General features: G+C 38.0%; 1 protein-coding gene and 1 long non-coding RNA gene across 5 annotated transcripts in view; one reads left to right on the forward strand and one right to left on the reverse strand.

Moving 5' to 3' along the window:
• BBOX1 (gamma-butyrobetaine hydroxylase 1) overlaps positions 1-15,287 on the forward strand; it is an 87,742-nt gene that overhangs the window by 15,104 nt on the left and 57,351 nt on the right. For all 4 annotated transcript variants that reach the window (XM_009460124.4, XM_016920592.3, XM_016920591.3 and 1 more), the window contains one exon: positions 1,467-1,581. In XM_009460124.4, the coding sequence (XP_009458399.1) occupies positions 1,467-1,581 (115 nt within the window). The remainder of the gene's footprint in view (positions 1-1,466; positions 1,582-15,287) is intronic.
• The window catches only part of LOC107967049 (uncharacterized), a 181,740-nt gene that overhangs the window by 13,776 nt on the left and 152,677 nt on the right, over positions 1-15,287 (reverse strand). Inside the window, exons 5-6 of the long non-coding RNA XR_010147519.1 lie at positions 10,770-10,931; positions 7,099-7,349 (exon numbers count right to left, since the gene is read on the reverse strand). This is a non-coding gene — a long non-coding RNA (uncharacterized LOC107967049). The remainder of the gene's footprint in view (positions 1-7,098; positions 7,350-10,769; positions 10,932-15,287) is intronic.

Genomic DNA, 15,287 nt, shown 5'->3' on the forward strand with positions numbered 1-15,287 from the left:
AGCCTCAGTTTATTCATTTGTAAAATAGGAATACTAAAAGAGCTTGCTCATAGAAATGTGAGGGTTCACTGGGATAATATGGATAAAAATGTTTAACAGTGCCTGGCATACAGTGAGCACTAAAAAAAAATGGCATTGACTAATGTCTTTTAGTCAAATTAGTATGTAGAGATACAAGGCTTGTTCTGGGATTCCCAAAAGCACAGCTCTCAAAACTACAAACCAGAGGCAGCCACCATTCCATGTTTCTCTCTTCCAAATTTACTAGGATTCTTATTACGCTCTTGTCCACATCCCGACTTGAGGACTTTACTCCCAGATTTCACTGCTTGCTAGCTAGATAGAAATGTTGTTTACTCTTACATTTCTCACCTGAAAAAAATGAGAATAATAGTAGTACCTTCCCCCTAGAGTTGTAAAGATTAAATGTGTTATGTCTATAGTACTTGTTATGGATACTCAAAATAGTGTTATTTTTATTATTGCTGTTGTCCTCCTTATCATCACTACTATTAGTTTCTTTTATTTATTTATTTATTTATTTTTGAGATGGAATCTTGCTCTGTTGCCCAGGCTGGAATTCAGTGGGGCGATCTCAGCTCACTGCAACTTCCGCCTCCCGGGTTCAAGCAATTCTCTTGCCTCAGCCTCCCAAGTAGCTGGGATTACAGGTATGGGCCACCATGCCCGGCTAATTTTTGTATTTTTAGTAAAGACGGGTTTTCACCATGTTAACCAGGCTGGTCTCAAACTCCTGACCTTGTGATCTGCCTGCCTCAGCCTCCCAAAGTGCTGGGATTACAGGCATGAGCCACCACACCCAGCTGCATCATTACTATTTCTAATACTCTTGGCAGGAATCTTAATTGATAACTAGCTTCAGTTATCACAGAAAGTTTGGGGATCCCAGGTTTAGAGGATGTAGGTCAAGAACTATAGATCTATCCATGCTCTATTTCTTGAGTGCTATTTAAGGGCCTCAGACCTCAGATGTATTACTTTGGCTTCCTTGTTTTCCAAAAGCGTATGCTTAATCTCTATCTTAAAAATTAAGCTGGCTTGGCGTGGTGGCTCACGCCTGTAATCCCAGCACTTTGGGAGGCTGAGGCGGGCGCATCACAAGGTCAGGAGATGGAGACTGTCTTAGCCAACATGGTGAAACCCCGTCTCAACTAAAATACAAAAAATTAGCCAGGCGTGGTGTCGCGTGCCTGTAATCCCAGCTACTTGGGAGGCTGAGGCAGGGGAATCGCTGGAACCTGGGAGGCAGAGGTTGCAGTGAGCCGAGATTGCGCCACTGCACTCCAGCCTGGCAACAGAGGAAGACTCCGTCTAAAAAAAAAAAAAAAGATTAAGCAAAGCATAATTGGAAGCCCTGATTATCTTAAACAACATTCAAAAACAGAGCAATAGTGGAGAACGGAAATAAAATCCACATAGGTGAAATTTGCTTTTTGTGTTATAAGGTGTACATCACATGGCCCGATGAGCATTACAGTGAATTCCAGGCTGATTGGCTGAAGAAAAGATGCTTTTCCAAGCAGGCCAGAGCAAAGCTCCAAAGAGAATTGTTTTTTCCAGGTAACTTTGCCAAAGTCTTCAATGTCTTTTTAAACCCTTACAGTAAAGGATTTTTATTAAGAAATTTGCTCACAGAAAATTCAAACTTTTGTGCTTTGATTAAAATATGTGACATGAAAATTATGTGGTGTGTTTAAAGTTTTACCGACAAAGATCATTTGGGTAAAGATGAAAAGGAGTATAGAGTAATTCTAGACATTCTATAGAGAAAGAAACAAAATAAGGCCAGCAAACTTGTGTCTTTGTCATCTAAAGCAAAACCTGGCACAGCATACCACAGACACTCCGTAAGTGTTCACTACAAAGAAGCAGGATGAACTAGAGGCAGACTGGCCCTTTATAACAATTTTGTCTAAGGCCAGAACAACACAAATCAACAAAGCAAGAATTCCTAACCTGGTATTCATAGATGGAATTACGGGATTGATGAACCCATGAAACGGTACGCATAGCACTGCAAATGCCAGTGAGTGTGGGACAATTTGTCTGTGTGTGTGCATGTACACACACATGCACACAAAGCCACGTTTGTCTAGGAAGAATTTATATAGGTTTCAAGGGGATCCATAAACAGAACAATGTTCAGAAAAACTGCAAGGGTGGATTCAGTGGATAAAGAGGACTTTATTGCTGAGCAAAGAAGCAAAATAAATACTTAAAACAGGTGGAAATATTTTTAAATATAAATTTTAGGAGATACACAGTAATAGAACTCAAGCAGAGGAACTGGTAAGGAGTAAGGGCTGTTTACAATTCATTCTCTGACTATTTTGAAGATTTATTACATGAAACTATGTGAATCAAAGACAGACTGAAAAACAGTTCTTGCAAGATCTGGTCATTTAAAAGTGTGTAGCATTCCCCTCTCTCTCTTGCTCCTGCTTTCCTCATGTGACCTGCCTGCTCTCCCTTCACCTTCCATCATGATTGTAAGTTCCTGAAGCCCCTCCAGAAGTTGAGCAGATGTCAGTGCCATGCTTCCTGTATAGCCTGCAAAACCATGAGCCAATTTAACTTCTTGTCTTTATAAATTACCCAGTCTCAGGTATTTCCTTATAGTGATGCAAGAACAAACTAATACAGAAAATTGGTCCTGAGAAGTGGGGCATTGCTATAAAGATACCTAAAATTTAGAAGCAGCTTTGGAACTGGGTAACAGGCAAATGTTGGAAGAGTTTGGAGAGCTCAGAAGAGGACAGGGTAAGTTTGGAACTTTGTAGAGACCGGTTAGATGGTTGTGACCAAAATGCTGATGGTGATATGGACAGTGAATGCCTGGCTGACAAGGTATCAGATGGAAATGAGGATCTTATTGGGAACTGAAGCAAAGGTCACATATGCTATGCCTTAGCAAAAGAGCTTGGCTGGATTGTATCCATGCCCTAGGGATATGTGAAAGTTTGAAATTGAGAGTGATGACCTAGGCTATCTAGTGAAATAAATTTCTAAGCAGCAAACTAAGTGTTTAAGAAGTAACATGACTGCTTCTAACAGCCTATGATCAGATACAGGAGCAAACAAATAAGTTGGAACTTTAATATTTAAAAGGAAAGCAGAGTGTAAAAGTTTGAAAATTTTGTAACCTATTCATGTCTAGGAAGAGAAAGAAAAAGCTTTTTTGGGAAGGGAAGTCAAGCAGACTGTGGATCAACCACTTATTAGAGATATTTGTATATAAGAAGAAGCCAGTGCTAATAGCCAAGACAACAAGAAAAAGCCTTCAAAGGCATTTCATAGACCTGCACAGCAGCCTCTCCCATCACAGACCCAGAGGCCTAGGAAGGAAGAATGCTTTCCTGGGCCAAGGGCTCCACTGCCCTGTGTGTAGCCTCGGGAGGCAGCTCCCACATCCCAGCTGCTCCCACTCCAGCCTCAGCTCCAAGGGGCCCAGGTACAGGTTGGGCCATAGTTCCAGAGGGCATAAGCTACTGTAAGACTTGGTGGCTTCCATGTGGCTTTAAGCCTGTGGCCACACAGAGTGCAAGAATGAATGAGGCTTGATGTTCGCTCTCTAGATTTCAGAGGATGTATTATGTTGGTGCAAAAGTAATTGCGGTTTTTGCCATTAAAAGTAATAGTAAATATAAGAAAGCCTGGGTGCCCAAGCAGAAGCCTGCTGCAGGGGCAGAGCCCTCACAAAGAACCCTAGGGAAATGCAGAGGGAAAATGAGTTGGAGGCCCCACTTAGAGTCCTCACTGGGGCACTGCCTAATGGAGCTGTGGGAAGAAAGCCACTGTCCTGCAGGATCCATAATGGTAGATCCACCGCCAGCATGCATACTCAGCATGGAAAAGCCACAGGCACTCAACAACCTGTGACAGCAGCCTCTGGAGCCAAACTTTGCAAAGCCATAGGGACAGAGCTGCCCAAGGCATTGGGAACCCATCCCTTGTACCATTGTGTCCTGGAGGCAAGACATGGAGTCAAAGGAGATAATTTTGGAGCCTTAAGATTTAGTGACTGCCCTGCTGGGTTTTGGACTTGCATGGGCCCTGTACTCCCCTTTCTTCTGGTTGATTTCTCCCTTTTGTAATGAGAATGATTACCCAATGCTTATAACTCCATTATATCTTGGAAGTACATAAATTGTCTTTAATTTTACAGGCTTATGGGTGGCAGAGACTTACCCTGTCTTAGATGAAACTTTGAACTTCGGACTTTTGAGTTAATGCTAGAATGAGTTAAGACTTTCAGGGACTACTGGGAAGGCATGACTGTATTTTGCAATGTGAGAAGTACATGAGATTTGGGTGGCCAGGAGCAAAATGATATGGTTTGCATGTTCCACCCAAATCTCATGTTGAACTGTAATCTCCAATGTTGGAGGTGGGGCCTCGTGGGAGGTGACTGGATCACAAGGGATGATTTCTCATGAATGGTTTAGCACCATCCTGTTGGTACTATCCTCACAATAGCAAATGAGTTCTTTGAAGATCTGGTTGTTTTAAGGTGTGTAGCAACACCTCCCTGTATCTGTTTCTCCTGCTTTTGCCATGTGATCTGCCTGCTCCCCCTTTCAGCTTCCATCATGATTTTAAGTCTCCTGAAGCCTCCCCAAAAGCCAAGCAGATGTCAGCACCATGCTTCCTATAAAGCCTGTAGAACAGTGATCCAATTAAATCCCTTTTCTTTATGAATTACACAGTCTCAGGTATTTATTTATAGCAATGCAAGAACAGACTAATATACCAGCCTTGTTGAGTTTTGTAACACCTCTCCTGGAAATTCTTAGCCACATACCAAGAGAGAGATTTTACCTTAACTCCTTTCAAATCTGAAATTCTTAAACATGTGTGGTAACTCTCCTTGGCTTTAAATGAGACTTACGACACTTTACTAGGTATGAAGATGTTACTAATCAACTTGAACCAAATAGGTTCACCATTTCTTCTGGTTATCAATAATAGAGCATGATACTGTCCCCTCCCTCTTTAAGCATAGACTAGCCATGTCAAGAATTTGGTTCCTCCATTTCCTTAGTCTCACCATTCTGATGGCTGACAAGGTTTTGTCCTAGTGCTTTCTCTCTAAACTACCAGTTCATTTTTCCCTGTATCTAGCTGGTTAAATCCAGATGGGTATCCAGGGAAAGATGTTTTTATTGCCTTCCTCCAATGAGTGCATTGCTAAATTCTTCAAGGAGTCTCCAATTACATAATTTAGTACCGATTGTCTGGGTCACATCGCAGTGTCACAAATGTATTTTTTTTTAATTTATTTTAGACTTCTTCTGGTACTCAAAATATTTTTCCTTAACTCTGCTCTAATTTTGTAATCCTATTGGATTTTACTTTCATTTCCTTCAAGTTCTCCTTTTGATTTTTTCAGGAAATACATGCCAACTTTTTATTATTACAGCTTAAGCTTTTAAGCACTGTAAAAGGATATGGACATCCTCCTCCATTAATATTTCTTGATGAGTGCAGTTTTATAGCTTACATTTTTCAGTACTATCGGGCAGTAGCAAAATGGAAATGATACTACACTCAATTAAGTAGTGGAAAAAACTGGTCACAATGACAGGCTGCAATCATGAATAATATAAGAACTGGCTGCTATTTAGACACTGGAAAATATTTTAATAGTTTAAAACAAGATCAGATTTTTAAAATACATTCTCAAGCTGTGCAGTTGGTGGGTAAAAAAAAGAAATTAATGAGCCATTTTTGGAATATTGGTTCTATGGCCTTTTGCCTGTAGAATTTGATACCTTATTTCATTGCCATTGCAGATTTTCAAACATTTATATTCCAGAGCATGCAAACAAACTCAGTTACATTTGTGAAAGGATTTTGTTTTTTAGTCCCAGTAGTAATGTTTTCTCTTCTGCAAGCATAACCCTTGGAGTAAGGGTAACAGAGCTTTTAAAATCTGGAATCAAGATGTAGACAATTTTTCCTTGATCTTCCCCCTGGCACTTGCTGTTGAACTCAAAAATGACAAGACAAATGATCATCATCCAAAAAACTTTTATCATGGGACACAGTCATAGCTGAAAGGAAGACACGGATAATTATCACTCCCTCATAAATTTCTATTCAGTTGCACATATATTGGGTATCTGTTTTGTGCCAGGACCTCTGTAAGGAAATATCAAGATTTTTTTAAAAGACATAGATTCTCTCCTTGAGGACTTATCAAGTCTGAAAGGGAACAATAGCCATGAGAAAATAAGTATAAGACATTACTTGAAGTACATTAAAACCACACATAGAAAGTTAATGATGACACAGAAGAAGGAACTTGAAGGGATGAAGGAATGATCCTCAGAAATGAGGTAATACTTGAGTTGCACTTTGGAGAATCAATCAGTTTGTCAGGCAAAGATAGATAGAAAGTAAGGAAATTCTCAACAAAGAAAAAGGCAGGCAGAAAATCATCAAAGGGTAAAATAGTAGGATAGGTTTGGAAAACTGCAATTAGTTTAATATTGGTGAAGTTAAAATTGTTAGGCAACAGAGAAGGAAGGGGCCAAACCATGAAGTGGCTTATATGCCCTGCTTGGTCCTAAACCTGCAGGTGATTAAGAGTTTTCCCAACAAGGGCTCAGATATGCCATCCCCTTAGCTTCTCCATACTGATGCTCTTCTTTTAAAGCCAGAGAAATGAGTTTAAGATCTTTATAAGTTTAAGAAGATGATTGCTTTCAATTTTTCATCTGTATTTTACATTTTCCGAGTTGTGTCTTTCTGATTTTAATCAAATGAACATAACTTCTCAAATGCCTACAAGTTTGTACATGTCTCCTAGGCTTTCTTTTTTTTTTTTTTTCTTTTTTTTTTTTGAGACGGAGTCTTCCTCTGTCACCAGGCTAGAGTGCAGTGGAGCGATCTCGGCTCACTGCAACCTCTGCCCCCGGGTTCAAGTGATTCTCCTGCCTCAGCCTCCCGAGTAGCTACAGGTGCTACAAGGACTACCGGCACCACACCCAGCTAATTTTTGTATTTTTAGTAGAGATGGGGTTTCACCATGTTGGCCAGGATGGTCTTGATCTCTTGACCTCATGATCCACCCACCTTGGCCTCCCAAAGTGCTGGGATTGCAGGCATGAGCCACCGCGCCTGGCGGGCTTTCTTTTTTTCTTCTTGCATTCTCCCCTCCTCCACAGTGCACCTGCTTGGCTCTTGGCTTATATTTACCCCACAAAAGAGAGTGAAGTAATCAGATCTGTGTTGTAGAAGGGCCTTGATCGTGGCTCTGAGTTTGGATGGACCAGCATAGGGAGTGACTGGGGTCAGGGTAACCGTAGCATGACCTAGAAATAGTCCTGTAAAAAACAAAGAAATTTTGAGAGGCAGGGAGGATGGAGGAGGGTGTAGAATCTGTATTCAAAAGGAACATACATGACCTGTAGGACAGCAAGTTGCCGGCCATATTCTCTAGTCTCTCTCAACTGAAATCCTAACACTTGAAGCTTAGCAGTACATGTTTCCAAACATATGGGTGAAAATGGAAGACTTTAAATCATATTAGAGACAAGATTTTTATGTACTAATTATAATTTAGCTCTCATGTGAAATTTTGGCATAATTATATGCTCATTTTTGTCACTAACTTTGAGATGCAACATTCCCAACATATAACTGGCAGGACCAAAATGGAAAAAAAAATCACTATATAGTATGATATACATATGAAGCTAAATATTTGTTCTTTTTATTAATCCTCAATATCAGAATGATAGATGCTTGATTTATCTCTTTGAATTGGTACTGAAGTATTTTTGTATTAATCTCTAACTTTAATAATATTTTTTATAGAATATTGAGATTTAAAAAGCTATAACTTGAAGAAAATATTTTATTTCCATGGAGACAGGCTGCTCAGTTTTCTCAGTAATCCAGGGATGGAGTACATTGCACAGTCAAAAAAAAAAAGAATATTTCCCCACAATTCTTTATGCCTCTCTCATGGCAGTCTTTACCATCTACTTAATCAGATTATAGCCCTTCAGTCTATAGCTATAACGCACTCCTTTGTTTCAAAAGTAGCATTCCATAAGAGGAAGTGAAAACTCACAAATAACTGTTAGGACCCTCTAAAATCTATTCGTCTTGTACATGGCAAGAAAAAGTAGAGAGTTCTTCCTTTCTTGCAGAGAACCATATATTTACTTGAAGATGGAGATTTTATGATAGTGCAAAAACCAGATTTGGTTTGGTGCAGAGGCCATTTTTACAAAGCCTTGTCATAAAGCAAAAATCTTGTGTGTTTTTCTTAATTCAATTAATGTAAAAAAGAAATATGCCTCGCCCATGTGATATTTTGCCCCCATCTCTAAGCCTTGCTACATCCAATCTTGAATTCTCAGAGGTGGGAGCCTGCAATGCAAATCAGGGATGGGGTAAGTGTATTGTTTCACTATTGTTTGGTAATTATAAAAAGAACTAGCAAGACTTGGTGGGTTGTTGTTTTTTTTCAAGCTGCGTTAGGATGTCCCAACAGTATCAGGGCTGCTAGGTCAGAATGGCTTCCAAACAGCCCTGTCAAAACAGCTGCCTTAGAGCAATTAAGCCACCACATCATCTTCTGAAATGCATTCCATTCCCAAGAGAGACTAAGATTCCTTCCCTAAACTCACCCAAACTCATAACTCAGATACACAGGTGGGAGAATAGCTCACTGGATTTATATGTTTAAGGAGCATGTCTTTGTTCTGTTTTGCCTGTCATATGCAAAATGGACATACTGACTTGCAGAGAAATATCTCTAGGGTTTCTGTGAAATGAATATAGCTATCTCAAATGCATGTGACTTTATTATAACTGTCTGAGGGGTTCTTCCTGCCTGCTGCTCAAAGAAAGACCATGGTTTTACAGTAAAAAAGGAGTTTAATAGACATGAGGCCAGCCATGCCATGGGGGAGATGGAGTTAGTACTCAAATCAATCTATCCAACGCTCATAGGTTAGGAGTTTTTCAAAGGCATTCTGGGAAAGGAGTGGCAGCAACTAGGCTTGCTGCTGATTTGTTGGGGCAGAGATGAAATCACAGGGGGTCAAAGCCATCCTCCTGTGGGCTAAATCATTTCTGAGTGGGGCCACAGGGGCAGGATTGGTGGGTCCAGGTAGACCCATGGGGTCCAGTGGAGCCATAGGTGTCAGACATGAAAAAAAAAAACAACGAAAAAAACATCTCAAAGGCCCATATACAATAGTGGTGTTACCTGCAGGAATGGCTGACAATCTGTTTCTATGCCTTAGCAGAATCAGGCTCCTCTCTTTCCCCTAACCTGATGGTCTTTCATTAGTTTTGCAAAGGCCACTGAGTTCTTGGGGAAGGCCTATTCCCATTTAAAACTATAAATTAAATATCTCTCAAAGACAGCTTAGCCTAAGCCCAGGAATGATTAAGGGAAAGGCAAGATGGAGGAGGTGGGTTAGATCAGATCTCTTTCATTGCCATAATTTTCTCACTGGTATAATTCTTGCAAAGGGACCTATTGACTTTCAGAGAAATATCTTTGGGGTTTTGATTAAGTGAATACAGCTATCTCAAATGCATGTCAATTTATGAATGTGTACCTTGCTTCATTTTTCCTCTGTGCCATATTGATGTCTTTCAATGTGTCCTATTCTTTTCTGAATTATATGTAATCTATTATTCTCATTTTCTGCACTGCACTTGGTAAAATCAGGCATAACATCTAAAGAGTCTAACGTACCTATGCAAGATGGGGCTGCCCTTGTTCTAACTGTAAACCTACCAGGGGAGACTCAGAACCTGGGAAGCACACTGCAGTGCCCTGTGCTTTTCTCAGGTGCCACTAATCTGCAGGTTGCTCCCGCAAAATCTGCCTAATTTTGGGCTTCATTTGTAAGCTCCAGATAAACTTATCTTCCTCTTTCCTTTTCTAAACTCCATCCATACTTCCAGCTAGAAAACACATACCACATGTTCAGATATAAATATTAAAAATAAGTCTATTTTACTAGATGTATTGATGTATTAAATAAAGTTTTTTAAAAGCCTGTATACTACTACATCTATTACTTTTTAAATGCTTGAGTAAGAGGTATATTAATTATATTCTTCTTCAAAAATTATTTTCTCATTACTTAACAACTTCATAAGACAATGTTAGTGCTAGACGGGACCTTGAAAAGCTGGTATCTTAAAATATTTAAAAAGCCAAGGCAAAGTTTGAGGATATTTTTGAGAACCTAAAGCAAATATATTTCCAGAAATAATTATTACAGTCCATTCCCTTTTTATACCTTTTTAGTTTAGTTGCCACATTGAGAATTAAGGAAAATATTCTAATTTTTTTGCTCTTGGAAAAATATTTTTTGTAGTTATATTAAAGTAAAGTTATTACTTTTTAAACAAGGAAAACAAAATAGAATGGGCTTTCCTTAGTGAATGACGAGCTCCATTTCTACAAGCTAGGCTTTTTTGTGTTTTTGTGTGTGTGGTTTTTTGGTTTTTGTTTTGTTTTGTTTTGTTGCAGCCCAGGAATAAGTTTTATAACATTGGCAGTTGGGCTACAAGTTTAGAACTTATACATTTAGAAAATTCCAAAGTGTTCCAGTTTCCAAAAGTAAAGTTGGAATACTTTCTACACTGGCTTCAGGTTTACCAAATGTACACATAAGGGATAAATTTAGCCTGCCAATTTTGCTAGTGCCTATATGTCAGCAGATTCGCCAGACAATAAAAAAGGGGACAATTGATTCAAAAACCATTACCTCTCACTTCTGGTTCCACTTTGCTTCAAAATGGCAGAACATAGAACTACACAGCGTTAGGTTTGGAGTTGCAGTTATCTTCAGCACACTTAAATTTCTTCTTTTAGATTTTAGAACCAAACTTCCAAATGTGCCCATCCATGGAATAGCTCTGGGCTATCCCTTCAGGGAAAAAAAAAAAAAAAAAAAAAAAATTTTAAGAATTTGTTGATGTTTACGTTCATACATACTATTGATTTGCCAATTTTAAGAATTTGTTGATGTTTACATTCATACATACTATGGATTTGCCTAATTTCTGGCTTAGCAAATTAAATAAAAATGTTTAAGTTCTACTCTATCCAAAAATCATCTCCTTTTTCTTTCTTTTTTTCTTAAAATTTTATATTTTTCTCAATCAGTAACTTTGTTATTAATCAATAAGAAAGTAGGGCACTGAAATTAAGAGTGTTTTTGGCCCTAGGCCTTGCTAAGTCTGTGATTTTGAGCAACTTATTTAACCTTTCTATGCTTCAATATCCTTATCTGCACAACAGATATAATAATAGTATATACTTAACTTCTCAAGCAGTGCAATGTTGGGTGAAGGGTAGTGTTGCACCATACATATCAACTCATTATTTTTTTCAAAAGATTTCCTTGAAAGTGGTTGTAAGTAACTATAGACAGCAACTCTGAGAGTTTTCTTTTTTGTTTGTTTTAAAATAGGTTTATTTCTTTTTTTAATTTTATTTCAATAGCTTTTGGAGAGTGTTTTTTATTACGTAAATCAATAGCATAGTGGTGGAGTCTAAGGTTTTAGCGCACCCGTCACCCAAGTAGTGTACGTTGTAACAAATATGTCATTTTTTATTTCTTACCTCTTCTCACGCTCCCACTTCTGAGTCTCCAAAGTCCATTATACCACCACTCTGTTGCTTTTGCATACCCATAGTTGAGCTCCTGGCCAGGCGCGGTGGCTCACGTCTGTAATCCCAGGATTTTGGGAGGCCAAGGCAGGTGGATCACCTGAGTTCAGGAGTTTGAGCCTGACCAATATGGTGAAACCCCATTTCTACTAAAAATACAGAAATTAGCCAGGCGTGGTGGCATGCGACTGTAGTCCCAGGTACTCTGGAGGCTGAGACAAGAGAATTGCTTGAACCCCGAGGCTGAGACAGGAGAATTGCTTGAACCCAGGAAGTGGAAGTTGCACTGAGCCGAGATTGCGCCACTGCACTCCAGCCTGTACGACAGAGCGAGACTCCATCTCAAAAATAAAATAAAATAAAAATTTTTAAAAAACATAGTTGAGCTCCTGCTTGCAAGTGAGGACATACAGTATTTGGTTTTCCATTTCTGAGTTACTTCATTTAGAATAAAGGCCTCCAGCTTCATTCAAGTTGCTGCAAAAGACATTATTTTATTCTTTTTATGGTTGAGTAGTATTCCATGGTGTGTATATACCATATTTTCTTTATCCATTCATTAGTCGATGGGCACTTAGATTGGTCCCATAACTTTGCAGTTGCGAATTGTGCTGTAATAAGCATACATTTTCAGGTGTCTTTTTTACATAATGACTTTTTTCCTTTGGGGTAGATACCCAGTAGTGGGATTCCTGGATTGAATAGTAGTTCTACTTTTAGTTCTTTAAGAAATCTCCATACTGTTTTCCATAAAGGTTGTCCTAATTCACATTCCTACCCACAGTGAACGCTTCCGTTTTCACCACATCCATGCAAATATCTGTTGTTTTTTGACTTTTTAATAATAGCCATTCTGGTGAGGGCAAAATGGCATCTCATGGTGGTTTTAATTTCCATTTCCCTGATGACTAGTGATGCTGAGCATTTTTTCATGTTTGTTGGCCATTTGTACATCTTCTTTTGAGAAATGTCCATTCATGTCATCTGCCCACGTTTTGATGGGGTTGTTTTTTTCTTGCTGATTTGTTTGAGTTCCTTGTGGATTCTGGATATTAGTCCTTTGTTGGGATGGATAGTTTGCAAATATTTTCTCCCATTCTGTGGGTTGTTTACTCTGGTAATTTTTTTTTTCTTTTTTGCTATACAGAGCTTTTTAGTTTAATAAGTCCCCATTTATTTATGTATTTTTGTTTGTTACATTTGCTTTTGGGGTGTTAGTCACAAATTCTTTGCATAGGCCAATGTCCAGAACAGTTTTTCCTGGGTTATCCTCTAGAATTTTTATTATTTCAGATCTTCAATTTAAGTCTTTAATCCATCTTGAGTTGATTTTTTATAAGGTATGAGATACGGACCCAGTTACATTCTTCTATATGTCGCTATTCAGTTTTTCCAGCACCATTTATTAAATAAGGTATCTTTTCCCCAATTTATAGTTTTGTATGTTTTGTCAAAGATCCATTGGTTGCAGATATTTAGCTTTATTTCTGTGTTCTCTATTCTGTTCCATTGTTCTATGTGTTTACTTTTATACAGTACCATGCTGTTTTGGTAACTATAGCATTATAGTAAAAAATTTGAAATCAGTTCAGATGATGCATTCAGATTTGCTCTTTTTTTTTAGGATTGCTTTGGCTATTTGGGCTCTTTTTTATTTTTTTGGTTCCATATGAATTTTGGGATTTTTTTTTCTAATTCTGGGAAGAATAATGTTGATATTTTGATAGGCATTGGCTTGAATCTGTAGATTGCTTTGGGCAATGTGGTCATTCTTAAAATATTGAGTCTTCTAATTCATGAGCATGGGATGTGTTTCCATTTGTTTGTGTCATGTATGATTTCTTTCAGCAATGTTTTGTAGTTCTCCTTAGAGAGATCTTTCATCTCCCTGGTTAAAAATATTCCTGGATTTTGTTTTGCAGCTATTGTAAAAAGGACTGAGTTCATGGTTTGATTTTCAGTTTGGTTATTGTTGGTGTATAGTAGTGCTACTGATTTGTGTACATTAATTTTGTAACCTGAGACTTCACTGAATTTGCTTATGAAATCTAGAAGTCTTTTGGAGGAGTCTTTAGGGTTTTGTAGGTATACTATTTTATGATCGGTGAACAGTGATAATTTGACTTCCTCTTTTCCAATTTGGTTGCCCTTTTTTCTTTCCTTGTCCAATTACCCAAGCTACGACTTGCAGTACTATGTTGAATAGAACTGGTGAAAGCGGGCATCCTTATCTTGTTCCAGTTCTCAGGAACTGGAACTTTTAATTTTTAACCTTTTAACTTTTAAGTTATGCTTTTAACTTTTCTCCATTCAGTATGATGTTGGCTGATGGTTTGTTATATATGGCCTTTATTCACCTCCTAGCATTTTGAGGTACGTTCCTTCAGTGCCTAGTTCATTAGTGGGGGTTACCTAAAGGGATGCTGAATTTTATCAAATGCTTTTTCTGATCTATTGAACTGATTATATGGCTTTTGTTTTTAATTCTGTTTATGTGATGTATAGTAGTCAACATCTGCATCACAGAGGTTTTCATAACTTGTGTCAATAATATCATTCATTTCAAAGAATTTTTAAATTTCCATCTTGATTTCATTATTAACCCCAAAATCATTTAAGAGAAGATTGTTTAATTTCCATGTGTTTGTATTGTTTTCAGGGTTCCTTTTGGAGTTAATTTCCAGTTTTATTCCACTGTGTTCTGAGAGGGTACTTGATATAATTTTGATTTTCTTAAATTTATTGAGAAATGTTTTGTGAACTATTATATGGTCTGTCTTGGAAAACCTTCCATGTGTTAGTAAGAATGTGTGTTCTGCAGTTATTGGGTAGAATGTTCTATAAATATCAGGTCCATTTGTTACAGAGTGTAGTTTAAGTCCATCGTTGCTTTGTTGACTTTTTGTCTCAGTGATCTGTTTAGTGCTGTCAGTGGGGTATCGAAGTTCCCCACTATTATTATGTTGCTGTCTGTCTTACTTCTTAGGTCTAACAGTAATTGTTTTATAAATTTGGGAGCTCCAGAGTTAGAGGCATATATATTTAGGATTGTAATATCTTCTTGTTGGATTGATTCTTTCATCATTGTATAATGACCCTCTTTCTTTTTTGTTTTTAATATAGTTGCTTTAAAGTCTGTTTAATCTGATATAAAAATAGCTACTTCTGCTCGCTTTTGGTTTCTATTTGCATGGAGTATCTTTTCCCACTTCTTTACCTTGAATTTGTATGAATCCTTATGTGTTAGGTGAGTCTCTTGAAGACAGAAGATATTTGGTTTGTGATTGATTTTTTTTTTTTTTTTTTTTTTTTTTGGTCCATTCTGCCAATCTGTATCTTAAGTGGAGCATTTAGGCCGTTTACATTCAATGTTCATGTCGAGATGTGAGATACTTTCTCCGTCATCATGTTGATTGTTACCTACTTTATTTTCCCATTATATTATTGTTTTATAGGCCTGTGAGTTTTACGCTTTCAAGAGATTCTATTCTGGTGCACATCAACCTTTTGTTTCAAGTTTCAGAACTCCTAGCATTCTTGTAGGGCTTGTCTAGTAGTAACAAATTGCCTCAGCATTTGCTTGTCTGAAAATGACTTTATTTCTCCTTCA

The sequence above is a fragment of the Pan troglodytes genome, chromosome 9 (assembly GCF_028858775.2).
Source record: "Pan troglodytes isolate AG18354 chromosome 9, NHGRI_mPanTro3-v2.0_pri, whole genome shotgun sequence".
Lineage (NCBI taxonomy): Eukaryota > Metazoa > Chordata > Mammalia > Primates > Hominidae > Pan > Pan troglodytes.